Genomic DNA, 27,359 nt, shown 5'->3' with positions numbered 1-27,359 from the left:
GTAAAGCCACGGCTTCAACCCATTTTGACACATAGTCCACAACTACCAAAATGTAAGTGTTCCCACAAGAGCTCACTGATAACTAGGGATTTTGATACATAGATACTCCTTCTTACTTATGCTTTGATTATAAATGCATACAAAATAGTGCCAAAAGGCTCATAAGTTGTGCTTGATTGCAGGTTTGATCAATAAAGTGACAAGATGTCAAAGAGTAGCTCAAAAGGAGTGAAACTTGCACAAGTACCAAAGACAAGACAAACTCAGGAAAAATAGGCCTAGTGCGGCCACACTACACTTTGTGCGGTCCGCACTAGGGAGGTTCAGAGAGCTGGTACTTTAGGCATTAAGGCAGTGCAACTACAGAAGGTTTTATGCAGTCCGCACTGAAGGTAATGCGGCCGCACTACCATTCTGTGTGGTCAGCAGAGCCAAGGTTCAGAAAGGATGAAGTTGTAGCTTTCAAGCCTGTGTGGTCCGCAGTCCAGTTTGTGCGGACCGCACTAGAAGCCTCCGTGGCCGCGGTCCATTCTGTGCGGTCTTCGGAGCCTGAGTTCAGAAAGCCAAGTTTTCAAGTTCAAGAGCCTAGTGCGACCGCATACCATTTTGTGCAGTCCGCACTAACCCCGCAGGGGCATTTTTTCAGCTTTTCTAGCTTAGTATAAATAGAATCTTTTTCCATTTTTAGGGCATCAGATATTTTAGAATAGCTGCTGCACTCGTGGGAACGTATCTTGTAGCCATTTTGGGCATTTTTACTTACTTTTTATCATTGAATCTTTGTATTTAGCTTAGCAATTAATTAATATGTGTTCATCTTCGTCTATTTCTCTATTTTTCTCTTCAAGTATGAGTAGTTATACCCATTAGCTAGGGTTGTGGCTCAACTCTAGTATGGGTAATTGATGGGTGTTGCAATTTAGGGCTAGATTTACTATGGGTATTTGCTATTTGGGTCAATTTCATGATTTAATTACTGAATTAGCGGTTGCAAATACTAGTTTGGGCTAACTTGACTTGGGCTCTTCTTGAGAAAGAGAGCCTAAGTCTCCAAAATTGATCCAACAAGGAATTGGGATAGACTCAAGAGAATTGATAGTCCCAATTGAAGGGTTAAACCTCGAGAGAGTAATACCCGACTTGAACCCTAGTTGCTTGAGCAAATATGCATACCCAATTGATCTTGAGAAAGTCAATTGGGCAAAATCATTCTTTCTGCCGAGAGGTGTTAGAGTGGGTAATATCGAGCAACGATTATAACATATTCCCAATCATGTCAATCGTGTCTTAGACGCAATTACCCGTCAATTGGCCACCTAGGTGAAAGTTACTACCCTCGTGCCTTTTAGAATATTTGAACAACTTGTAGCATTTTACTCTTAGCTTAATCTAGTTGCAATTTATAATTTGTAGTTTGATAATAGTAGAATTATAAAAGAAAACCCAAAAATGAATAGAAGTGCAATTTGGAACCAATACACAATCCCAACCTAATAGATACTCAACTCCATTTCTAGCTCTCTGTGGAAATTGATCCCGACCCAAAATCGGGTAAAAGCTATTGCGGCCCTCTCTCACTACTTTTTAGTGGTGCGGAGTAGGAAGCGATCATTTTTTTGCGCCGTTTCCGGGGAGTAACAGTTTTGGCTATCTATTTAGTTAGTTTTGTGTATTGTTCTTCTTTCCTTCTTTGTTACTTACTTGTTTGTGTCACTACTCAGGTACCAATATGGCTTTGAACAACGCTAATGACCTTCTTGGAAACGTGATTGCGGGGGAGGAGGTAGATGATGTTGAGCAAGATGAGGTGCCTCTTGTACCTCAAGGATAATGTAGAGGCCGCAATGCCAATACTAGTCTAAATGACAATATTCCAGACCCTCCTCTGCCATCCCAAAGAGTGGCTCCCAGAGTACTTCCGAACCAGGGTTATGCAAGTGCTATTGTCCCACCCAGAATCCAGGCGGGTAACTTTTAGATAACCAATGTGATGTTGACCTTACTTGAGCAGTGTGGGTACTTCACGGGCACTGTGGATCAAAATGCCTACAAACATCTCAAGGGATTCGTAGATACATGCTGGGGGAGCAAACAGACGAATGTGTCTGAGGATGCTCTTAGGTTGAGACTTTTCCCATTCTCACTTTGGGGGAAGGCATTAGATTGGCTCGATAGACTCCCCAACCATTCCACCACAACTTGGGATGAGTTGGAGGATAAATTCATTTCTAAATTCTTTCCACCAGGGCATATGGCGGCACTACAAGATGAGATATTGGCTTTCAAGCAAGAGCCCACGGAACCTTTGCATGAGATTTGGGAGAGATATAGAACGATGGTGAAGGAATGCGCCAATAATGATATGATCGACGTTATGATCCGACAAACTTTCTACCGGGGAATCAATGCAACAAATCAATGCATAGTGAACCAACTTGTCGGGGGCAACTTTATGAAGCTATCATATGATGAGGCATGTGATGTACTTGATGAGATGGTTGACACTTCTTCTGCATGGCAAAGTAGAGCCAATGTACCTCAAGGCGACCCTACGGTTATTCATTTGCACAAGGAATTACATGACCATGGGCAAGCTATAGCGGAGTTGACAACTACTATGAATCAATTGGCTAAGACACAGTTACAGCAAGTCCAAAATCCTCGCCAAGTGAATGCCATGGAGGGTGTTAATATGCTTTTCAACAAGAGAAGACAAAGAAGGCAACAAAACCAAGGGAATTCTGAGCAATTTGATGATGCATGTGATGGTTTTCAAAATGATGGTTATGATGACCAAAGTGAAGAGGTTCAATATGTAAACAACTATCAAGGCCAACGGGGCAACTCTTCCAACCAACAACAGTGGAGACCTCAAAGCAATTGGGGCAATCAACAACAAAACAATGGCAATTGGGGGAACAAAAACCAAAACAACAACTGAGGTAATCAGAACAACAATCAAGGAAACCAAGAGAATTGGAATGGTAATTACAATAATTGGGGTGGCAATAATAATCAAGGAGGATGAAACAATGGAAACCAAGGAAATCGGGAGCAAAGCTTTCAAAGGCCCCCAATGTACCAATAATCGAACAATCCACCACCATTTCCATCTCAAGGTCCTAGTTCTTCGGGTAATGATATGGGTAGAATTGAAATGATGTTCGAGCAGATGATGAAGAGCAATGCGGATTCTGATGCACAGTTAGCTTCTCACAACACCTCTATCCAAAACTTGGAGGTGCAATTAGGCCAAATCTCTCAGTCATTGAATACTCGCCCGAAGGGTGCTCTACCAAGTGATATGGTAGTGAACCCAAAGGGTGGGAACAATTATGTTATGGCAGTTACATTTAGTAGTGGAAGAAGCAGTGATGTGAATGCCTCTAAGAAAAAGCAAGTCGTGGATGATGATGTTGAGTTGCAAGATGACGAAGGCCCTTTGGTAGTTGAAGATGTGGTTGATGAAAATGTGAACTATGAAGTGAGGATTGATATTCAAGAAGTCGAGGTGGAAACTCAAAATGATGTGAACCCGTCTAGGGAACACATAATTGACATGCAGGAGCCGGTTGTGCCAAAAGCCAAGGCTCCTTTGCCAAGGCCACCTCCACCTTATCCTCAAAGGCTCGCAAAGCAGAAGAATGATAATTAGTTTAAAAAGTTCATTGATATGATGAAGAGCTTATCTATTAATGTGCCTTTGGTGGAGGCACTTGAACAAATGTCGGGCTATGCAAAATTCATGAAAGACTTGGTTACAAAGAAGTGTTCTATGGATTGTGAAACTATAAAGATGACTCACCAAGTTAGTGCTATAGTGCATTCAATGGCCCCAAAGCTTGAAGATCCCGGTGCTTTCACCATTCCTTGCACCATTGAGAGTGCGGATTTTGCCAAGGCTCTATGTGACTTGGAAGCTAGTATCAATTTGATTCTCTACTCGGTTTCAAAACTTTGGGTATCGGGCAACCTAGGCCAACCTCAATGAGACTTTAAATGGCAGATCGATCGATGAAGCGACCTTTGGGCATTATTGATGACATGCTTGTCCGAGTGGACAAATTCATATTGCCGGCCGACTTTGTGATTTTGGATTGTGAGGTGGACTATGAGGTTCCTATTATCTTGGGAAGGTCTTTCCTTGCAACGGGGAAGGCATTAGTTGATGTTGAAGCGGGTGAGCTTACTTTTCGAGTGGGAGATGAAAATGTCGTCTTTCATGTGTGCAAATCTATGAAGCAGCCCAATGGTACCGAGGTGTGCTCTTTTGTTGACCTCGTGACAGCAATGATAATTCCTGACACCAGTGCAATGATCAATGAGGAGGACCCATTGGAAGCCGTATTGTTAAATCTTGATGTCAATGAGGATGCAAGCCGAGTGGAGTGCGTGAATGCCTTACATGAAATGGGCTCTTATTCTTATGAGCCTAGAAAATTGTCTTTAAATCTTGAAAATTGGAAAACTCCACCAACAAAACCATCAATTGAGGAGCCATCGGTGTTGGAGTTGAAACCACTTCCTCCACACCTCAGGTATGAATACTTAGGCTCAAATTCTACTTTACCAGTTATTCTTTCTTCTTGACTAACTAACATGCAGGTTGAGGCCACTTTGGCGGTGCTTCAAAAGCGAAAAGGGGCAATTGGATGGACTTTGGCTGACATTCGGGGAATAAGCCCCGCATTCTGTATGCACAAAATTATCTTGGAGGATGATCCAAAGCCTTCATTGGAGCATCAAAAAAGATTGAACGAGGCAATGCAAGAAGTGGTGAAGAAAGAAGTGATCAAGTGGTTGGATGCCCGTGTTGTGTACCCCATTTCTGATAGCTCATGGACTTCTCCGGTGCAATGTGTACCGAAAAAGGGTGGTATGACTGTGGTAACAAATGACAACAATGAATTTATTCCCACTCAGACAGTTACTGGAAGGAGGGTATGTATGGACTATCGGAAGCTAAACAAGGTGACCCGAAAAGATCATTTCCCATTGCCATTCCTTGACCAAGTGCTGATCGTCTTGCGGGGAGTGCTTTTTATTGCTTTTTGGATGGATACTCGGGGTATAATCAAATCTTAATTTCCCTAGAGGACCAGGAGAAGACCACCTTTACCTGTCCATATGGAACCTTCGCTTTTTCTCGGATGCAGTTTGGGTTGTGTAATGCTCCGATGACCTTCCAACGATGCATGATGGCTATTTTTACCGACATGGTGGAAGATGTCTTGGAGGTCTTCATGGATAATTTCAGTATGGTTGGTGATTCCTTTGAAGAGTGTTTGAGAAATTTGGATAGAGTATTAGCCCAATGTGAAAACACCAATCTCGTGCTTAATTAGAAAAAATGTCACTTCATGGTGGAGGAAGGCATAGTGTTGGGCCACAAGATTTCAAAGCATATTGAAGTTGACAAATCCAAGATAGAGGTCATTTCGAGGCTTCCTCCCTCCATTTCCGTCAAGGGGGTGAGGAGATTTCTTGGGCACGCTGGGTTCTACCGGAGGTTTATAAAAGATTTTCAAAGGTGGTAAACCCCTTGTGCAAGCTACTAGAAAAGGATGCAAAGTTTATGTTCGATGAGGGATGTATGCAAGCATTTGAGCTTCTCAAGCTTAAGTTGACCACTACCCCATTCATTACCGCACCAAATTGGAGCTTGCCTTTCGAGCTCATGTGTGACACAAGTGATGTTGCGGTTGGGGCTGTCTTGTCTCAAAAGGTTAACAAGATGTTTCAACCGGTGTACTACACAAGCAAGACCATGAATGAGGCTCAAAGAAACTACACAGTTACCGAGAAAGAGTTGTTGGCTATAGTGTTTTCAATGGAAAAGTTTCGGCCATATCTTATGGGGGCCAAAGTCATAGTGCACACCAATCATGCAGCTCTTAGGTATTTGATGACAAAGAAAGACTCCAAGGCAAAATTGATGCGATGGGTGCTACTACTTCAAGAGTTTGATCTAGAAATTGTGGATCAGAAGGGTAATGAGAACCAAGTGGCGGATCACTTATCCCGTTTGGAGGAGGAGGGGAGGCCTTGTGATGGCCTTGATATCAATGATTCATTTCCCGACGAACAACTCCTTACGGTGTCAATGAATGATATGCCATGGTTTGCCGATGTTGCCAATTACCTTATGACCGGAGTAATCCCGTGTGAGCTCTCTTCTAACCAAAGGAAGAAGCTCAAGCGGGATAGTTTGGATTTCTATTGGTATGAGCCATACTTGTTCAAGATTTGCACGGATGGTGTGATTCGTAGATGTGTCCCGGAGGAAGAACAATTGAGTATCTTAGAGGCTTGCCCTTCTTCACCCTATGGTGGCCATCACGGTGGGGTGAGGACCGCCTCGAAAGTTCTTAGTTGTGGATTCTATTGGCCAACCATGTTCAAAGATGCGAGTGATTTTGTGAAGAGGTGTGACGAATGCCAAAGAGCGGGTGAAATTTCAAAAAGAGATGAGATGCCTCTTAATACCATTCTTGAAGTGGATATCTTTGATGTTTGAGGCATCGATTTCATGGGTCCATTTGTTAGCTCTTGTGGGAATACTTACATTCTCGTGGCAGTTGAATATGTCTCAAAATGGGTTGAAGCCGTGGCTTTGCCTAACAATGAAGCCCAGAGTGTTGTTGCATTTCTTAAGAAGAGCATTTTCACAAGGTTTGGCACTCCCCGTGCGATTATTAGTGATGAGGAATCTCATTTTTGCAATAAAGCTTTCGACACGTTGCTTTCTAAGTACGGTGTCAATCACAAAGTTTCTACCCCTATCACCCTCAAGCAAGTGGTCAAGTAGAAGTCTCCAACTGGGAAATCAAAAGCATATTGTCAAAGACGGTCAATGCAAATAGGACCGATTGGTCGAAGAAGTTGGATGACGCTCTATGGGCTTATCAGACGGCTTACAAAACTCTGATTGGTATGTCTCCGTATCGGTTGGTTTTTGGGAAAGCTTGCCATCTTCCGGTTGAGTTAGATCACAAGGCCATGTTGAGGAAGTTGAATCTTGAATGGGATGTTGCAGCCAATCTTTGTGTAGAGCAACTCAATGAACTCGATGAATTTAGATTCCATGCCTACTCCAGTTCGTCCTTGTATAAGGACAAGATGAAGTACCTTCATGGAAAATATGCTCGGGGAAAGGAGTTCAAAGTAGGTGATTTAGTTCTCTTGTTCAACTCCCGGTTACGTCTGTTTCCGGGAAAGCTCAAATCCAAATAGAGTGGACCGTTTGAAGTTGTGTTTGTGACCCCTTTTGGTGCTCTTGATTTGAAAAATAAAAATGGTGAAGTCTTCAGAGTTAACGGGCACCGGGTCAAGCATTATCTTGGCAAAATTAATGACAGCCACGTGGTGGCACTTCTTCACTTCAAATGATATGATGGTAACCTGCGTCGTGCCGTAACGTTAAATCAGGCGCTTCTTGGGAGGTAACTCGTGTTTTTCTTCTTGTTTTCTTTGATTTTCTTTGTAGTATAGGACTGATTTTTGGATTAACTAGTTGTGAGATGTTACAGGGTTGTGTTGATACAGTGTAAGACATGGTAGAAATATGCACAGGTCTCTAAAGTTGCTAGTGCGGCCGCACTAAATTTTGTGCGGTCCGCACTGGTGAAGGGTGAATCGAGACCTCTATAAAGTTTTCCAGTGCGGCCACACTACATTTTGTGCAGTCCGCATTAGACCTCTGTGGCCGCAGTCCATTCTGTGCGGACCGCAGAGCATTGCATTCTCAGGTTTGAACATAATTGTGCAGTGCGGACCACGGTCTATTTTATGCGGTCCACACTGGTTGGTGAGAATGGGCCCCAGGGGCTTTTCTATAAATAGACCCTGAGGGCTCTCTTTTACACTTTTCGCAAATTTGAATCTCAGAGAGTATAATTACTGTTCACTACCCTTACTTGCTCGTAATTACTTGTTAGAACTTATTTGCTTCAATTCATCTCATAATCTCGTACCATAATCCTCCTTTTACTTGTTTAATTTTGTCAATTTCATTTAATTTTCGTTTTTCTTAGCTTCTATTTCTTCTTCCTTTCATTTTTTCTTAACTGCTAAGTTAGGTTTGTTTAAATTTTGATTCATGTGGAAATAGTTAGCTTAATGGATTAGGTAATCACTTAGCAACACCTATTAGGTGCAAAAATTGGACTTAAAAGAAATATTTCATGAACCCTAGCTTAGCGCCACTTCTGGGCACTCTGTGCGGACCACAATCGTTTTTGTGCAGTTCGTTGTGCCCCAGTGCGGTCCGCAATACCATTTTGTGCGGACCGCACTAAAGAACTTTTGGTAAGCTGAACTTTGGGTAGTGCAGCCACACTACATTTTGTGCGGTCCGCACTGGCCCCTGTGCGGCCGCACTACCATTTTGCGTGGTCCGCACTGTCAAGATACAGTGGGTGGGTATTTTGAACCCTACCCTTGTGTAGACCGTGGTCAATTTTGTGTGGTCCGCACTGACCCCTGTGCGGCCGCACTCCATTTTGTGTGATCCGTACTAGGCTGTTTTCTACAACTGTCTACAATTCTTCATGCCTAATCTACAACTCATTTTGTAACACTGCTTTCAACTGCTGAAATGATATTAACGAGTTCACTTGATTGTACCTGCAGGCTATGGTTAAACAACGAGGAAAAGGCTCGAAACAACCCGGCAGAGGTGAATCCTCCCGGGGTGGAAAACAGAAAATGGTCAAACTCACTCCCCAAGTTAAGCAAAACATCAAGAGCATGAGGAAGGTCATAAAAGTGGATGACAGAGCCATTGACATGTCAGAGAGTAAGTACGAGCCTTCCCGGGAAGTCTCTTCGGATTCTCTACCTGAATACATCCCGTATCCGGAGAGGAATACATCCCGTATCCGGAGAGGGCCAGACACAGAGACATTCCTCCATCATCACCCACTGCCCAAGCACCAACTGATGTTTATTTAGGGTCATCTGAGGGCTTAGTAGCCAGTAGTGGGGAATACTCCACCTAAGTTTGGGAGGGTACAGAAGGAGGTGGGGAGGAAGTACAGGGAAATGAGGAGGTAGCTGAAGGAGGTGAGCCTTAGGTAGGAGGCACAGCTAGAACTAGGAAGCCCGAAGCTTGGGAGGATAGATTTGTGAGTGAGGTGGCATACCCTAAGTTTCGAGAGTGGTGGCCGGTGAGAAAATTGATTCCGGAGAGGAGCTTTATCGATAGAGACCTACTACCCCACAACCCCAACGTGCAGAGACAGTTTAGGACTAGAGTGGGTTGGGAGCATTTTATAGATAATTATGTGGACGCCAACGAACACTTGGTCATGGAATTTTATTGCAATGTAGCCCACATCAAAAAGGGCTCCAAAGTGACCAAGGTTCGAAACATGAAGGTGCTATTTGATGGGAAGTCGATAAATGAATATCTGGGCTTCAATGAGGAGGATGAGAGTCTGTATATGGCGAAGATGGAAATGGGTGAGGAGCTCTGTCAGTGGCTAGCACAATACCTGGCAATCCCAGGTACCGTCCCCGATTGGTTGACTGCTGGGGTCAAAATATTGAGAAGGACCTTAACTTTGAAGCGAGGGGATGGGAGACTTTTGTTTGCACCCAGTTGGACCCTACCACTCATGACAACACCCTTTCTCTCCACCAGGTTGTATTGGTTGCTTCGATTATGGCGGGGTACCCCATAAATATGGGGAATATGATGTCCCAGATTATCACTATTGTGGGCGCGGAGCATGACCGGAACTATCCTTTCCCAAGTTTCCTCACAATGTACTTCTGGGACCTGAATGTGGACAAAAGGCCCTATGACATCAAGCTCAAAGCGACAGCCCCATTTTCCTGGTATATCATAAAGGGGGATGACAACCCTAAGAGCAAGAACTACAAAGTACCAGCTACTGCTCCAACTGGCCAGTCCGAGGAGCCGGTTAAGGTAGTGGCTTCTGCTGAGCATACCTCCACATCTCCAGATATCCCTCCCGGTCAATCCACATCCTCAGCCATTCCTCCTGGCCCATCTATATCAGCAGGCCCGGAGATCCCATCTACCTGGGCACATCCTATTACTGCCCACCGTCTGAGTAAGGCACTTTTGAGTATCAACAACTGGATGCAGACTGCCTCATCCAAGTTGTCTATTTTGACTACCACTGTAGAGGCTCAGTCGGTTCTCCCCAACTTCACAGGTGCCATAGTCGATATAGGATGCGCTCAAGAAAATACTTGACAACCAAAATAAGATCCTCGATACTTAGGTTGCGCTCTCAAAGGCAGTCGATTCACATAGCAAGGCTCCTAAGGAGCTTGCTAAGGAGCATAAGAAGCTGCAAAAGACATGGGCCTCCAAGGAGTCCGTGAAGGTGCTGCGGGCAGATGTTGATAGACCGAAGGCAGACCAACTGCTTTTAGACTTGTTGCTTGATGACCCAGTGCCAGCAGCTCACTCACAGCCGGAGCAGACACAGAGGCTTCTGAAGAGGAGGAAGAGGCTTCCTAGAGCTGATTATGCTATCATCCAGTTGGCAGACCCACCCGAGACTTCCTCCAGTCAGCCACAAGATGTACCACTTCCAAAGCCTGTCGAGGTCCAGGCCCATGTCCCAGTAGTAGAGGAGCATACCACCGGAAACTAGTCTGAGGTTCCCGAGCACACAGAGGACCCAGGGACCACCCAAGATCCTATGCAGACAGATAGGGCTTAGGGAGTTTTCTATATCATTTTTCTCTATTTTTTTGGTACTTATTTAGACTAGTTGGCATTGGGAACAATGCCAACTTTCATTTGAGGAGGTAGGTCCTACTATTCATTTGATGGATGACTGTATATATATTGATACATTTTTATGCTTTCTTGACTTTTCATCTTTGGTATGTATATAATTTGATATTTAGTTACATTTATTGTACTTTTATTTTATTTTGGGTCTGTATATAAAGTTATATCACATTGTATATATTCATCCCATCCGTTGTATATTCAAATCCCCTCTTGTATATATTCATTCTATTTTCCGCAAAATGTTTTCGTTTTTAGCTTCTTTTTTATGTTCGTAGCTTTTTATTTTGTTTTAGACGTTTTCAACAAGCCTTTGGTTTTCTTAATGCCACGGTTCTTTCCAAAGGTGGAGTGTTGTATGAACCGGGTGGCTCTTTCCAATGATAGATGGCGTGACAACCTTCTTAAGGGTTTGAGTTCGTTTTTCTTTTTTGTTTTTAATAGATAGTAGTTAAGGGTGCCTCAAGCAAAGCTTCACTTGGGCCTAGCACATTTGCCTTTGATCTCATGGTCAAAAACAAATTGTTATGTTTAGGATGGTGAAAGTCGTGACCTTGAGACTCTTGTGTTGACCGATAATCATCAAGTGGTTTTTTGGGACCATTGTGTGATCAAATCATATCTAAGGTCGTTGTGGGCCCCCGACTCTATGTCTTTAGAAATCCCTTAGCTTGTGTGGTGAGTAATTAAATTGCAAGTCCAAGTCCCGAGCCATTGATCTAGAACTTGCCCTGAATGTTTGTTGAGGCAAAAATATAAGTGAATTTTGACTTGATGCATGATTATAGGCTTTCCCTGATCCAAATGATAGTTTGAACAATTCCATAGACTACCAATGATATGATCCCTAGTTAACCCTTTTGAGCCTTAGACCTTTTTTTTTCAAGAACCATGATACAAGCCTATACCCATTCTAAAAGATATCTTCTCTTGGCACCCGATCTCTCCTTTAACACATGGAAAAAGTATAAGTTTGGGGGGAGAGATGAGAATTGCAACAAAGTGGTAAAAGGGCACACAAATGAAGAAAAGAAAAGGCAATAAAAAAGAAAGAAAAGCAAAAAGACAAAAAAAAAAAAAGAATGTTCAAAGTGAAAAAGAATAAAAAGGATTCAAGAAAAAGCAAAGAATGAAAGGTGTGGAAAGTTGAGAAAGGAGAGAAAGGTTTGAAATGCGTAAGATAGAGTGACAGTATGTCTCTCTAACCCCTTAGAAAGAAGTGAAATGACTCAAAGAGTCAAGAGAAAGTGTGCCAAATGAATCAAATGAAGTGCTTAAGGGAAGATGGAACCTACTTAGACCAAAACATGTCCTACCCTGAACCAAAAGCCTTCACAATACCTCCACAAAAGCCCTATATGATCTTGAGTTGAATGAAGCTTACATTAGTGGATACTCACATAAGGGGAAAGCATATGGTACCTAGAGCCGAACTTGTGACTTTTTCTTGAGAGAGATGAGTGAATTTCCATCAGCCTCGTTTTGCGTTCCAATATTCTAAAGGTGAGCTTTGCTTAGGAAGAGTTGAGGATGTGTGAGTTTGGGTTCCACAATGACCAAAGTAATTGAGAGAGTTTTTTGATGTGTTGAGTCAACTCTTGAAGCTCTTGTGTCGCACTTGATCCATGGCTTTTCAAAGGTTAAATATTGTTAATGACTCATTTGTATTGAAGGCAATTGTTAGTCCCAATTGATGCTAGTGAGGTTGCTTTAGGACAGATGAAAATTTCTTGGATTTTCCCTTAAGGGGTGGGTCTTATTTTGTTTGCTTGAGGACAAGCAAAAACTTAAGTTTGGGGGAGTTGATAACTAGGGATTTTGACGCATTTTATACTTCTTCTTGCTTACGCTTTGATTATAAATTCATACAAAATAGTCCCAAAAGGCTCTTAAGTTGTTCTTGATTGCGGTTTAATAAATAAAGTGACAAGATTTCAAAGAACAGCTCAAAAGGAGTGAAACTTGCACAAGTACCAAAGACAAGACAAACTCAGGAAAAACAGGCCTAGTGCGGCCGCACTACAGTTTGTGCGGTCCGCACTAGGGAGGTTCAGAGATATGGTACTTTAGGCATTGAGGTAGTGCTGCCGCAGAATATTTTGTGCGGTTCGCACTGAAGACAATACGGCCGCACTACCATTTTGTGCAGTCCGTAGAGCCAAGGTTCAGAAAGGGTGAAGTTGGAGCTTTCTAGCTTGTACAGTCCGCGGTCCAGTTTGTGTGGACCGTACTAGAAGCCTCAGCGGCCACGGTCCATTCTGTGCGGTCCGCGGAGCCTGAGTTTAGAGAGCTAAGTTTTCAAGTTCAAGAGCCTAGTTCGGCCGCACACCATTTTGTGCGGTCCGCACTGACCCCGCAAGGGCATTTTTGTCTAGTTTTTCTAGCTTAGTTATAAATAGAATCTTTTTCCATTTTTAGGGCATCAGACATTTTAGAATAGTTGCTGCACTTGTGGGAACGTATCTTGTAGCCATTTTGGGCATTTTTACTTAACTTTTAACATTAAATCTTTGTATTTAGCTTAGCAATTAATTAATATGTATTCATCTTCGTCTATTTCTCTATTTTTCTCTTCAAACATGAGTAGCTACACACATTAGCTAGGGTTGTGGCTCAACCCTAATGTGGGTAATTGATGGGTGTTGCAATTTAGGGCTAGATTGACTATGGGTGTTTGCTATTTGGGTCAATTTCATGTTTTAATTACTGAATTAGTGGTTGCAAACACTAGTTGGTGCTAAGTTAACTTGGGCTCTTCTTAAGAAAGAGAGCCTAAGTCTCCGAAATTGATCCAACAAGGAATTGGGATGGACTCAAGAGAATTGATAGTCCCAATTGAAGGGTTAAACCTCGAGAGAGTAATACCCGACTTGAACCCTAGTTGCTTGAGCAAATATGCATACCCAATTGGTCTTGAGAAAGTCAATTGGGCAAAATCATTCTTTCTGCCGAGAGGTGTTAGAGTGGGTAAGATCGAGCAATGGTTATAACATATTCCCCAATCATTTCAATCGTGTCTTAGACGCAATTACCCGTCAATTGGCCACCTAGGTGAAAGTTACTCCCCTACTGCCTTTTAGAATATTTGAACAACTTGTAGCATTTTACTCTTAGCTTAATCTAGTTACAATTATAATTTGTAGTTTGATAATAGTAGAATTATAAAAGAAAACCCAAAAATGAATAGAAGTGCAATTTGGAACCAATACGCAATCCCAACCTAAATAGATACTCAACTCCCTTTCTAGCTCTCAGTGGAAATCGATCCCGACCCAAAATTGGGTAAAAGCTATTGCGACCCTCTCTCGCTACTTTTTAGTGGTGCAGAGTAGGCAGCGATCACTCTCAAACGGACCTATGAAATCAATATCCCACACATCAAAAATGTCAATCTCCAAGATGGTGGTGGGGGGCATCTCATTCTTCTTAGAAATCCCACCAGCCCTTTGACATTCATCACAGTGATTGACTAGATCACTAGCGTCCTTATAGAGAGTAGGCCAATAGAATCCATAACTCAACACTTTTGTTTCTATTCTAGCTCCACCATGGTGACCACCATACGGTGAAGAGTGGCAAGCCTCAAGAATTTCCACTTGTTCTTCATCCGGCACACATCGTCGAACCACATCATTGGTAAAAATCCTGAAAAGATATGGTTCATCCCAATAATAGTCAAGGTAATCCTTTTTGAGCTTCTTTCTTTGGTTTAAAGAGAACTCATTTTGTACAATGCCACTCATAAGATAATTTGCTAAGTCGGCGAACCATGGCATCCCGGTCATTGAAATAGCTAGAAGTTGCTCGCCAAGGAAGGAATCATTGATCTCTAGGCCATCATGTTGCCTCCCCTCCTCCTCCAATCAAGACAAGTGGTTCGCCACTTAATTTTCACTACTTTTGCGGTCTTGTATCTCTAGATCAAACTCTTGCAATAGAAGCACCAACCATATTAACCTTGCCTATGAATCTTTCTCGCTCATTAAGTACTGAAGCATCGCATGATCGGTGTGGACAATCACCTTTGTACCCATCAAGTACGGGCGGAACTTCTCCATAGAAAATACAATAGCAAGTTGATATTTTTTGGTCATTGTGTAATTGACTTGGGCATCAGATGGAAGATTTTGTTGATTCATTTCCCCAAAACTGCTCCAACCATTACATCACTTGTGTCACACATGATCTCAAAAGTCAAGCTCCAATCTGGTGCGGTGATAATATAAGTAGTTGTCAGTTTGAACTTGAGCAATTCAAATGCCTTCATACAATCCTTATTTAAATGGAATGGCGATAGAACCCCGCATGACCAAAGAAACGCCTTACCCTTTTCACGGATGCAGGGGAGGAAGTTTAGAAATCACCTCAATTTTGGCCTTGTCGACCTCAATACCATGCTTTGAAATTTTATGGCCAAGGACAATGCCTTCCTCGACCATGAAGTGACATTTATCCCAATTCAAAACCAAGTTCGTCTTTTTACATATTTTCAAGACCTTATCCAAATTGTTCAAGCAATCATCAAAAGAATTCACAACCATGAAAAATTCATCTATGAATACCTCAAGAATATCCTCCACCATGTCGGTGAAAATAGCCATCATACACCGTTGAAAAGTTGTCGGTACATTGCATAACCCAAATGGCATCCGCGAGAATGAAAAAGTACCATATGGACATGTGAAAGTGGTCTTTTCTTGATCCTCCGGGGCAATAAGAATTTGATTGTAGCCGTAATACCCATCGAGAAAACAATAGAATGTATTGCCAGCCAACCTATCAAGCATTTGATCAAGGAAGGGGGTGGGAAATGATCTTTCCATGTGACTTTGTTGATCTTGCGATAGTACATATACACTCTCCATCCGGTCACTGTTATTATAGTAATCAACTCGTTCTTGTCATTGGTAACCACAATCATGCCCCATTTCTTTGGGACACATTGCACCGGAGAAGTCCATAAACTATCAGAAATGGGGTAAACAACCTCGGCATCCAACCACTTTATGATATCCTTTTTTACCACCTCTTGTATTACTTCATTTATCCTCATTTGATGTTCAATGGAAGGCCTGTCACCCTCCTATCCATATCTGTAAAAAGATATTATGTTCCAACAACAACAACAACATTGAACCCAGCGTATTCCCATAAATGGGGTTTGGGGAGGGTAGTGTGTATGCAGACCTTACCCCTACCTTATAAAACTAGGGAGGCTATTTCCGATAAAAAAAATTCTGTTCCATATGATAGAATTTCACTATCTAAGAACACCCCTGCCTTACCTTATATATCGACTGCTCGGTATATTAAATGACACCCTCCCACGCCATATTTACTTAAATTAAACATTGATGGTGCCTTTAACTCCAGCACCAAAACTGCAGGTGTTGCGGGAGTGTTTCGAGACTATCAATGTCAATGGATCCGTGGTTTTACTACTCACCTCATTTTCTCATCCCCACTTGAAGAAGAACTCCGTGCTTTGTTGATAGGACAAATTGCTTTTCACTTCTATCCACTATAGATAGAAACAGATTCTCAGGTAAAACAAACGATGTTTGATACAAGTTCTGATCTCTACTTACCTCTTATTTTGGATTGCAGGTTTTTGATGACACAACTGCGACAACCGGAACTTAAGCATATATATCGCAAAGCAAACAATGTAGCAGATCTCCTAGCAAAACATGGCATGACCTTAGCTCCTTGTACTGTCCAACACCGTTGTCATCCACTACACTACGAAGAACCATCGCCTTATGCTTTATTTGCTTTCAATAAAGATTGTTGAAACACTTGTCTAAGAAGAACAGTCCCCTTATGTACAAACTCTATTACCTATCTTTTTTAGCTTTTAATAATATTTCCGATTTAGCAAAAAAAAGTGATATTTTTTCTTAAATAATTAGTTGAGTAAAAATCTCTTTAATTTTTTTTGTAATATTTGGTATCATAGAAAATTGATCAGCATTATTAGTATCACATTTAGCCCATAAAAATATAACTCTTCAAACTTGAGCAAATTGCGATATATTTAAAGACGGGTCGTTTTTTATAATATCGTAATTAGTCCAATAAAAATTGGGCTAATATATAAATGAACCCTCAAAATATTATAAGATATAGAATGATAAGTTTCTTTATTTTCTTATTTGATATTATCATAATACATAATAAAACTATTAGTTTAATTTGATAACTAAACAAATATTTTTTATAAGAATAAACAAGCAAATAGAAAAGGAAAATTTTCAAGAAGCACTATCTTTTAGTGGTAATTAGATATTTATAGATACCATTTGCTATATTACATCCTATAGATACGTTTTTATATGTATTTAATGTATTTAGATTACTGTATTTTTGAATACATTAGAAAAAAAAGGCGTCAATCGTGGAAATCAAGTTAATAAGATTATGTATTCAACTGTATTCAAGATCTTTATCATTGAATACAATAACATATTTTCCTTAAAAAAGGACCTTTCAACTGATTTAAAATGGAAACAAAATCAATCTCGTAAATAGTCTCCTAATATAACTCATCTAACACAATTATATCACCCATAATCTGTATTTCTCCCTCCATTGAAGATTTTCCATCCGAAAGTACTCAAAAACAGAAACAATCTGTGGATTTTCAATTCTCCCTTCTTTCTTTTCTTGTTCTTCTGTTACAGTTCGTAGAAATAAATTTTCAACCAAGAAAATTTGAGATTGATACAATTGTATACAGAAATATGTTCAAATTCGATTTTGCATATGACAACTTTTACAATTTTATTGCGACATTCTGGAAAGTGGAATAGTGAGAGTAACTACGTCGATTATTCGATTGAGGGAATACTGATAAAGGAGTATGCATTGTATAATGGTGTGGTCGCGTCAATTTCAAAGCAACTGGACATAGATTTGAGCTCAAAGTCCATTAAAATTCAATACAGAGTAGAAGGAAATTGCACGCCAATGGAAATACACAATGATATGGGTTTTAGGGTGTATGTAGAGTTGAAAAAATAGAACAAAGAATTCGGGATATATCATTTGTGCATAACAACAATTAACAAAGAAGTTGTATCCGGAGGTAGTTTAATTCAAGGCGACATTGTACAAATGGAAGAAGCTATTCAAAGGTATAATTTCGATATAGATGATACTCTTGCCCTTGATGTATTCAATTCAGGCAAACCAATTGGGGTGTTCGAACTGGACGATTTGATAATTTCAAAAACAAATCAAAGGGAGATTATGATTGGACAAGTATATAAGGATAAAGCTACATTGAAAGAGGTGATGTAGCATAAAGCTATATCAGAAAGGTTTCAATTCCGGGTTGATAGGTCTAATTCAATAAGGTTTGAGTGTTCTTAAGTATTCATTATTTTTTTGTTTATTGTATTTCTGGTTGGATTTGTAAAGTGTATGTAGGTGTATTTAGTTGTATTTGTGAATTTTTACTTGACCTATATTGGTGTGTGTTTTTAGTTATTATGTATTAATAATACATGTATTGGTGTGGAGCATTGCGCTAGTGCAGAAGAATTGAATGTAAAATCAAACTGTTTGTAGATGTATTTAGCTGTATGCAGATGTATTTAGCTGCAATCACGTATGTAGATGTATTTAGCTGTATGTAGTGGCTCTAACTATTTTTTATTAAGTGTATTAGTTGCATTTAAATGTATGCTTATAAGTATAGTTGTATTCAACCTTAAACATTGTATATATTTGTGTTGTATAATACTCTATATGTATATATATAGATGCAATAATATATTCAAATTTATATGAGTGTATTTTTTGTAAGTATTTATACTGATCATATGTGTAATAATAACTTCTTTGCAGCTATGCATTATTATGTATGTCTGATGATTGTTAATGGAGGTTTAAGGCTTCTAGCATTAACAAATCACAATTGTTCAAAGTGAGAGAGTTCAATGATAAACATACATGTCCGTTGAAGGATAAGGTGTATGAGCAACATCAGGCAAGTAACAGCCTTATAGGTGGTATGATTAGGCCCAAGCTTACAAATCATAAGAGGAAATATACCCCAAAGGATATAATTGATGATGTGAAAATAAATTTAGGTGTCGATGTTAGTTACATGTTGGCATAGCGGGCTAAAGAAAAGGCAATAAATTTTTTGAGGGGTGAACCGGCTGATTCATACAATAAATTACCAGGATACTTGTATACAATGGATATGACATATCCTGGTTCGCACATTAGAATGGTAAAATCCCTACAAAATGAGTTCAAGTATGTGTATATATCCTTGTATGCCTTTATAAAGGGGTTCAATCAATATAGACCCATTGTGGTTGTGGATGGAAGCCACTTAAAATTGTATTACACTGGGACTTTCGTCTCGGCCAGCACTTTGGATGGTGCAGGTGAGTATGATAGTTATAATAAGGTATTATAATAGTACTGCATATAAAATATTGAAATACATATTTAAAATATGTATGCAATTTTATTTACAGGTCATATACTTTCACTAGCATATGGTGTTATTGATTCAGAGAACGATGCTGCTTGGACGTGGTTCTTTGAGCAATTCAAGGAAGCATATGGTGAGAGGGAAAGCATGTGCATCGTTTCAGATAGGAACGAAAGTATCATCAAGTCTGTATCAAGAGTGTATTCAACTGTACCACATTTTGCTTGTATATGGCATCTTTGGAACAACGTATATAAGAAATTCAAAAGGAGTCATTCAAAGTTGAGCGAGATATACTTCTCAATGGAAAAAGCTTACACACAGGCTGAGTTTGACAGTCTAATGGAAAAGGTGGAGAAAGTAGATATTAGGGTGAAAGAAGACTTGGAGTTAGATGGATACGAAAAGTGGGCTAGCTTGTATGCACCTGTCAACAGGGGATGGACAATGACGTCAAATATTGCTGAGTCAATCAATGCCGCACTTATGTCAGCAAGGGAATTGCCAATATACGACCTCCTCGAAGAAGTTAGGAAAATGTTTGGACGTTTGAATTGCAACAATCGTAAAGAGGATCTACAGACCTACACAACGCTTGGTAAAAAATATTAGGAGATGCTTACCTTGAACGAGGCAATGTCTATCCGAATGACTGTAAGTTATCTTTTATTTATGTATTTGTTTCCTATATGTATCCATGGTACAAGGTATTTAACTGTATATATTTCAAGGTAGCAATGGAAGTTGTATCCTATATTCAGTCAAGACTACTCTTTAATATTCTGCCAGCATTCCTTTAGTATGTATTCATCTATACAATGCATTTATATGTATATACATGTATATCTTTGAATTCTGTATGTATAAATATAGTTGTATCTAATATAGTTGTATTTTAATACAATATATATTGTGATTCTTAAAACTAAATAAAATTCTAATACTATATATTAAAATCATATTCTTTTATATTCTTTGATATATATATATGATTTGTTTTTTAAAATGTAGGTTGTGCCATCGACTGAATATTTGCATACGGTGAACGATGAAGGAAGGCATTACACAGTATGCCTTTTAGAGAAAAAATGCAGTTGTGGGCGGTTCCAAGTCGACGAATTACCGTGCCCACACGCTTGGGCTGTACTGAAAAGCAAGTTTCTAATGCTAGAAGAATATTGCTCTGATTATTACAAACCAAAGTCTGTTATAATGACATATGAGGTGCCCGTGTATCCTTTGCCTGACCGGAAAGAATAGAATATACCAGCCCATGTAGCAGATGAAGTTGTATTACCACCCAAATGTAAAAGACCTCCTGGAAGACCAAAGAAGAAGCGTGATAAGCCGTTGATTGGATTGCTGTAGAAGAAAAATTAACATTCGTGTAGCATATGTGGGCAGGAAGTACATAATAAGCGTACTTGTAGAAATGCTCCATATATAAATTAGTTCACAATCTGACTTGTATTAATGAAAAATGATTTGTCATGTATTACGGTGTCATTTCAAATATATTTTGGATATATTTAGTCGGTGTATTAAATCTGAATACGTAATTAATGTACGACCATCATATCTTAATTATATATGAATATAGATGAATACAATCATTGAATACATATGATTACAATAAGTTGTATACACAGGGTATGATTGTATCATAAACAGAACTGATGATTTTTTTCGAATACATATCGTATATCAGAGATTGAATATGATTTATGAAAGTTAAATACATGTATTCGAATACACTTGAATATATATATTAATACAATCAGTTATACACGTATAAATGTCTAAATATGTATTGTACAAGGGTCTAAATAGACTTGAATATATTTGCATATAAATGAATACAGATGAATAAAAGCAGTTATATATAAAAAGATGTATTCAAAATACAACTGAATCCATATCAATGCAATATATTATATAAATATGAAGGTCTAAATACACCTGTTGAAAATATGTAAACATAACCTGGTGAATACATATAAATACAACTTAATAACTGACTATTACAATAGGTTAAATACATATAAATAGAAAATGTTGCATACATACTAATAAAAACTGATATAAACATACAAAAACCCAACAAGTTGAAGGACAGATTAATTCAGAAGCAAAAAAAAAAGTCAATACATCGATTGGATGCTTGAAATGATAATGTATAAAAACTGTTGATACGGTCACTACATTACCAACACCCTGTCCAACACACTATCTTTACCAACACTGTGTCCAAGAAAAAGAGTATTCACAAAAACTCCCATCGAAAACTACATTCACCTACGACTACTCTAACATTATTTTCACCGAAGTATCAGAATCGGTGATGTGCCTAAGAATCTTTGAAGGTGCTTCGCTCTCGCTTACGGCATCAGCGTCTATATTCCGCATAGCATAGTCCCAAAGGAGAGCACCATATCTTTGACGGAGCAAATTGACATCAAATTTTATTTGTGGAACCATCCCAAAGGTACTAAGAAACTCTGCGTATGCCGCGACATGCATCCCACAATCCCTGAAAGAATACACCAAAATAGTTACAAACAATTCATATTATTAGAAAAATGATACAAGGAAAAGGATTAAACACATACATGCTACCGGGATTTTGTTGAGATAGATCTGAAATGAAAACAACTTCAAAGGGATCAGTTGGTGCCTTGTCAGAGTATGCTGAGTCATGAGTCCAATCTATGCCTTGCTTATCTTTGTAAAAACCACTGCTCGATAGATACAGAGGTACAAGCTTAGCTAGCTTATCTATCTCTGAAGCCACATAAGAATCATGCAATGCTGATCTAATGGAGTCATACACTTTGATAGATCTATCCTTGAATGAGACAACTGCCAATACCCAATGCATTTTTTCTTCCAAGTTGACTGGTATCAAGACGTTGTCAACAGTGTCACGGTACATTAGCCATCAATCTGTAGCCCCTTATGTACTCACATACCATATTCTCTTCTTTGGCTACATTTGCATTACTATCTGTATCAGCATACCTGTCGGATATTTCAGTTATTCTTGTCTTGAATATACAATCAACAGTTGTATACGTGAAGTTGGGTATTGGGTTGTACTTTCCCTTCTTTCGTAAGTAGTAAAAGATGACATCAATATGCTACATTTAAAATGGAATACACCACGTTAGTACATTGAATGAAATTCAGAAAATATCAAATGCTGAAAACATAATTGAACACATGCAGTTGTATGTAATCTATCAACTGCTGAAAACAGATTAATAAAATTGTATGTTACATACATGATGCAGAATACATGTATGTATCTGATAGAAGTGTAGAGTTAACATACTGAATGTGGAAGGAGTCTTACATTGTCATTCCATACTTTGCCGTCAGATGAGAGGAGGTAAAACTAATTTTTTGAAGTGACTTGATCAACACCAAAATCCAACGGTATATGTAGTGTTGACTTGCTCCTTTTGTAATGGTCTTCCAAATCACTTCTACAATGAATTTCAAAATACAATATGTTTATTATTTAAATTATAAATATATTGAATAGACATACAAACTAAAAAACTTACTTTTGGTAATGTTTAGCGAGAAGACCTTCACGAACCCATTTCTCATACTCCTGAATGACTAATGTAGGATGTGGTCCCGAAATCAAATCATCTTCAAATGGGTGTTTCTTGTCGAATATGGGAGTCAACTTAACTGAGGTGCCTATTGTTCAGGAAAGTAATGAATACAAACATTTAATTTTGTATACAAGGGGAAAAAAGATCATATCTTTGTAATTCATTGTTTTTTTTAAATAATTTACTAACCTGCAGAGTCGAAGTTTGACTCATAAGGCAAAGAATACGATCTACTAGGATGCCGATTCCTATGTGAGGCTAATGGGGTTGCATCTGTTGGATTTTTTACTACATGATGTATCACAATTCTAGCTTCTGGAATTTGACTTGGAAGAAAATGGTCCGATAACTCAAACTGTGATACATGTACTTCTTTGGATACACATATAGGTGGTATGATACACAGCATCTCAAATGTATTATTCCCATCAACCATTGCTTCATCACAAACAGGATTAACATCTATATTCTGTTAATGTATACATATGTATATGAGTGTATTATGAAGGGTAAAATTAACATACTGTATTCTGCTATTCTGGTAATGTATACAGATGTATGTGAGGATTAACATCTGTATCATATTAATGTATAAATATATATGTGTTTCACTTACTGTATTCTGCTATTGTGAACTGCAGTTTCAAATATAGTAAATACTATAATCTTTTAATAAATATTGTATTGTGTAAAACTTAAATACAACTACACTTAGCTTATGTTGTATATAGCTGTATGGAACTTTAGGTTGTATGCATCTTGAAATTATAGTATACATTAACAGAATACAGCTTGAAATTAAGTATATATACAACTACATACATGTCTCAGTTTATATATATATATTTATATAAAATTAAATAGTTATGTATAACTTAATTAACATGTATTTTAAAATATGTATGGTGTCTTATAGATGATTAATGTGAATAAATAAGAATCATATAGTCTTATTATGTTCATATAAACATAAACTAACAGAGGTTTAAAAAATGTTAACCTCCAAATTCTCTCCTACAGTTACATCACTCTTTGGATGGCCTTTGGGATTATCTTGCACATCAACATCATGCGACTTTTGAATACCATCATCACGTGTCACTGTGGGTTGATTTGCTTTAATCTGGCCAGAAATGTTCTTGAAGTTTTCATTGATCAATGTTCTTAAAGACGTGAACTCGCCCGTCACCTAATCAAAATATAAAAAATTAGATAGGTGTTGGAAAAATATATAAATGTTAAATAACAAAACTGTATTATTTACTAATGGAATACAAAACTCACGTAGTCTTTAAATGAATTTAGATCATTCCTCAACGAAGATACTTCATCCGCTTTAGAATCTGCCGACTTCTTATCATGAAACACATTTTGATTGACTTCAGATATACCAGCATAAGGAGTCTTATGTTTAGTCCCTGCCTCTGAGCGATCTATAATCTGCTCTTTGCGCTTCTTGTGGGGCGGAGATGAAGAAGGTCCAACACTTGCATTATATTTCTTCTCAAGATGAAGATGCGGTGTAGGACTAAAGTCATCCGAATCATCCTGATCATCTGCATGCTTGTCTGAATGAGTATTGGTAGGGATGGTATGTACCTCAACGCCTTCTAGAGGAATTTGAATAACAGCAAGCTCTACATCGCTTGGTTGGATGTCTTTGTAAACAATCTGGAAATTGAAAATTGTATGTTATATCCAGCCTATATTTAAAGTTGATCACTGTATCAAAATGTATATTGTGTGCAACTGTAGGCTATAGCAAAAGGAAAGTATAATCTGTATGCAGATGAATGGTGTATTGCATATGGAAAATCTAGGTTGTATTTAGATGTATATTGTATGCATATATATGTTGTATGTATATAATAATGTATGTATCTGTATGAAACTGTTGGGTGTATGGAACTTGAAAATATAGTACATATTCATATGTATGTTATATGCAGAATAGACTATACTTAGCAAGTATTGTATGCAAAATTGAATTTCAGAAACTTATGAAATATTAATTTACCATGTTTCCCTGGTCTTTGAACATGCCATCCATCAGATAAGCATAAGTCGGTTGATTTACAGTGGTTCTCCAGTTGAGCAATCTGGGTACCCAATAACCAAGGCGCTTTGCAATTTTAGGGTCAACCTTTGAGCAGCACTCATAAAACCAAACTTGCATTGCGAGTGGCATACCAACAATCCTATAGTACTTCTTGTGATAATCCATTTTCTTACTAATAGATATAATAAGGCTGCTGAATGCAAGAGTACCCCATGGATAATCAGAGTATCGCCCACTCTCGACTAAGTCAAAATGTAGTCGTGGGATGGTTGTGGTTTTCTTCTCTGATGAGAATATCCATGTGTGTATGAGATACAACAATGATATCTTGATGGTATCCCCATCGTTGCCATCACCCCATTTCTTTTCATCAAAGCATGACAATAAAACTTCCTTTTTAACCAGCTTTGAACCACCAAAGTATGTCTGAACAATACGGTTGGGCACCTCTGTGTTGAACTTAAATTCACGTGGATCACCAACACATTTGAGACCAGTGACGAGGGCAAACTACCTGATTGAGAAGGAAATTGTTGTACCATTTAGGTGTATTGAAAATACGTCATCAATACTTCCTTCTAACTGCTTAACCATGAAGCACCTGAAGAGCTGATGTTGTACCTCACACTGATCCATATCAAGGAGACTTCCAAAACAAGTAGAACTTAATAGTTTATACTGTTTTGGAGTAAGCTTTTCTTTGAGATCGGATACTATGTTTGTATTTGTATATGAACAAATATGCGGTGATAATCTTGGTGGGTGTTTCACAAACAGTTTATTTTCCTGCATACAAACAAGAATTTAAAAAAGGTTTCATATCATCTTCAATACATTAACTCACTGAGTATTATGAATACATACAAATACAACAAGGTACAGTTAAATATTGAAATACACATTAACACCATTTAGTACAAAAATGTGAATATATACATACAACATGCAAGGAAAAATTTAATAAGTACTGAAATACAGAGAATGTAAATTTGAATACATCTAAATACATTTAAATACAATATATAATATTCAAGTAAGCATAACTCAGTTATTGACAGTGTGAATGTGCAAATGAGTTCTGGATTGTTTTAATACTAATGAATACAACTAGATACATACGAATACAACATCATACATATAAATTCACGTGAATAATTATGAATACATACAAGTTTCTTTGAATGCATATTGATACAATAACAATTACCTTTTCGTGTCGTGTATCTGATGTTTTTTTTTTTTTTTTGCATCGACTTCCTTAACCTTGACACATGAATAATCATTCATAGGTTTTTTCCTCTTTTTTTGCAGTTGGATTTTTTGTTTCTTTTGAAGATTTCTCAACTTGGACTTCTTTCGATTTGTCATTGTGTAATTTAGTTCTTCTCTGTGAAGCTGTAGTTACTGATACACTTGCAAAATCCGACTCCGCTCGAGTTATTTGCAACGAGAAAAAAGGCCCATCAAAATTGAGAATTTTGGTGGGTATACCTCTGGTTATCATCTTGTGTGGCGTTGAGTCCGACATTGGAGAGAAAAACAAAAGCTTCCTGGTAAGTAAATAATAACAATGGTTATTGTTTCAGAAACAAACTAAAATTTGTATCAAAATCAGAGAAACTAAATAATTGTATCAAAATCTAAGAATCTAAATACTTACCCCAAGAACTTGTATCGGAAATAAAACAGTGATTTTAGAGAGAAAAGAAATGGGGAGTGATAATGGCAGAGACCTAGCGAATTTAGGTGGGAGAAGAAGTATGAATCGTGGGTTTGTGGGAGAAGAGAGTAAAGTGTATGCAAAAAAAGAGAGAACGTGGTTAGTAAGATTTACGGTGATTATGTGTGAGAAAAGACAAAAAAGGAGAGAGAAAAATATTATTTAACATATATGGTGCCTTAAATGTAGGATATAACTATAATTAGATATTTTGCTATAAAGGATAAAAGGTATTTATAGGATGTAATATTTTAAAATGGTATTTATTTAAAATAAATAGGGTACTAAGTTTTTCTACAGGGTGTAAAATATCATTGTGGCTCATTGTTTAGCCCGAACCAACTCTCTCCCGGAATTCTTTGAGCCAATCCATTTACCTATTTTAACATGTCTTAATTTGCCCGTCTGACACTTCTAATCAACACCTAAGGTGCTAATATGGTACCAATAGTGATGGACTAAGCTAGGAAGAACATCAACGTTGATTAATTAATCAAAACGGTGCTAAAAATGATGGCATGAATCCACAGGGACGCCGGCTGCAAACTACGGCGATGGTCCTTGTAATTATAGAATCATGCAACATTATGGCAATATCCAAAAAGAACAACAAATTACTACCATTTCATGTTGGGTTTTCAATCACCTTAGTGGATGTGGGCAATTTCAAGATGACTTTTATATAACAACAACATAAGAAAAAGCAACCCCCCATCCCACCCTCCCCCACC

General features: G+C 38.5%; 3 protein-coding genes across 6 annotated transcripts; 1 reads left to right on the top strand and 2 right to left on the bottom strand.

The window, feature by feature from the left end:
- Positions 1-14,082: 14,082 nt before the first annotated feature.
- On the bottom strand, positions 14,083-14,559 carry LOC138889938 (uncharacterized). The gene has a single exon (XM_070173285.1). It carries the CDS (start codon positions 14,557-14,559, stop codon positions 14,083-14,085), a length of 477 nt encoding a protein of 158 aa, XP_070029386.1.
- Positions 14,560-17,890: 3,331 nt separating this feature from the next.
- Positions 17,891-19,838, top strand: LOC138889937 (uncharacterized). The gene is made up of 4 exons (XM_070173284.1): positions 17,891-18,067; positions 18,672-18,878; positions 19,077-19,176; positions 19,270-19,838. Exons 1-4 carry the CDS (start codon positions 17,891-17,893, stop codon positions 19,836-19,838), a joined length of 1,053 nt encoding a protein of 350 aa, XP_070029385.1.
- A 1,588-nt stretch (positions 19,839-21,426) lies between these two features.
- LOC104222439 (uncharacterized) lies at positions 21,427-27,329 on the bottom strand. Of its 4 annotated transcripts, none has more exons than XM_070171610.1 (10): positions 26,569-27,329; positions 26,116-26,458; positions 24,867-25,694; positions 24,134-24,520; positions 23,850-24,038; positions 23,039-23,318; positions 22,793-22,934; positions 22,579-22,711; positions 21,836-22,363; positions 21,427-21,756 (listed from the first exon to the last, which is right to left on the bottom strand). In XM_070171610.1, the coding sequence occupies exons 3-8, from the start codon at positions 25,071-25,073 to the stop codon at positions 22,621-22,623; spliced, it is 1,296 nt and encodes a 431-aa protein (XP_070027711.1). In that variant the 5' UTR covers positions 25,074-25,694; positions 26,116-26,458; positions 26,569-27,329; the 3' UTR covers positions 21,427-21,756; positions 21,836-22,363; positions 22,579-22,620. The 4 variants fall into 4 exon arrangements, with proteins under 4 accessions (XP_070027711.1, XP_070027712.1, XP_070027710.1 ...); XM_070171611.1 differs by having other exon boundaries at positions 27,250-27,313; XM_070171609.1 differs by having other exon boundaries at positions 26,116-27,329.
- Positions 27,330-27,359: the final 30 nt, after the last annotated feature.

The sequence above is a fragment of the Nicotiana sylvestris genome, chromosome 4, assembly GCF_000393655.2.
Source record: "Nicotiana sylvestris chromosome 4, ASM39365v2, whole genome shotgun sequence".
Classification (NCBI taxonomy): Eukaryota; Viridiplantae; Streptophyta; class Magnoliopsida; order Solanales; family Solanaceae; genus Nicotiana; species Nicotiana sylvestris.
This window is presented reverse-complemented; position numbering and strand designations above follow the sequence as displayed.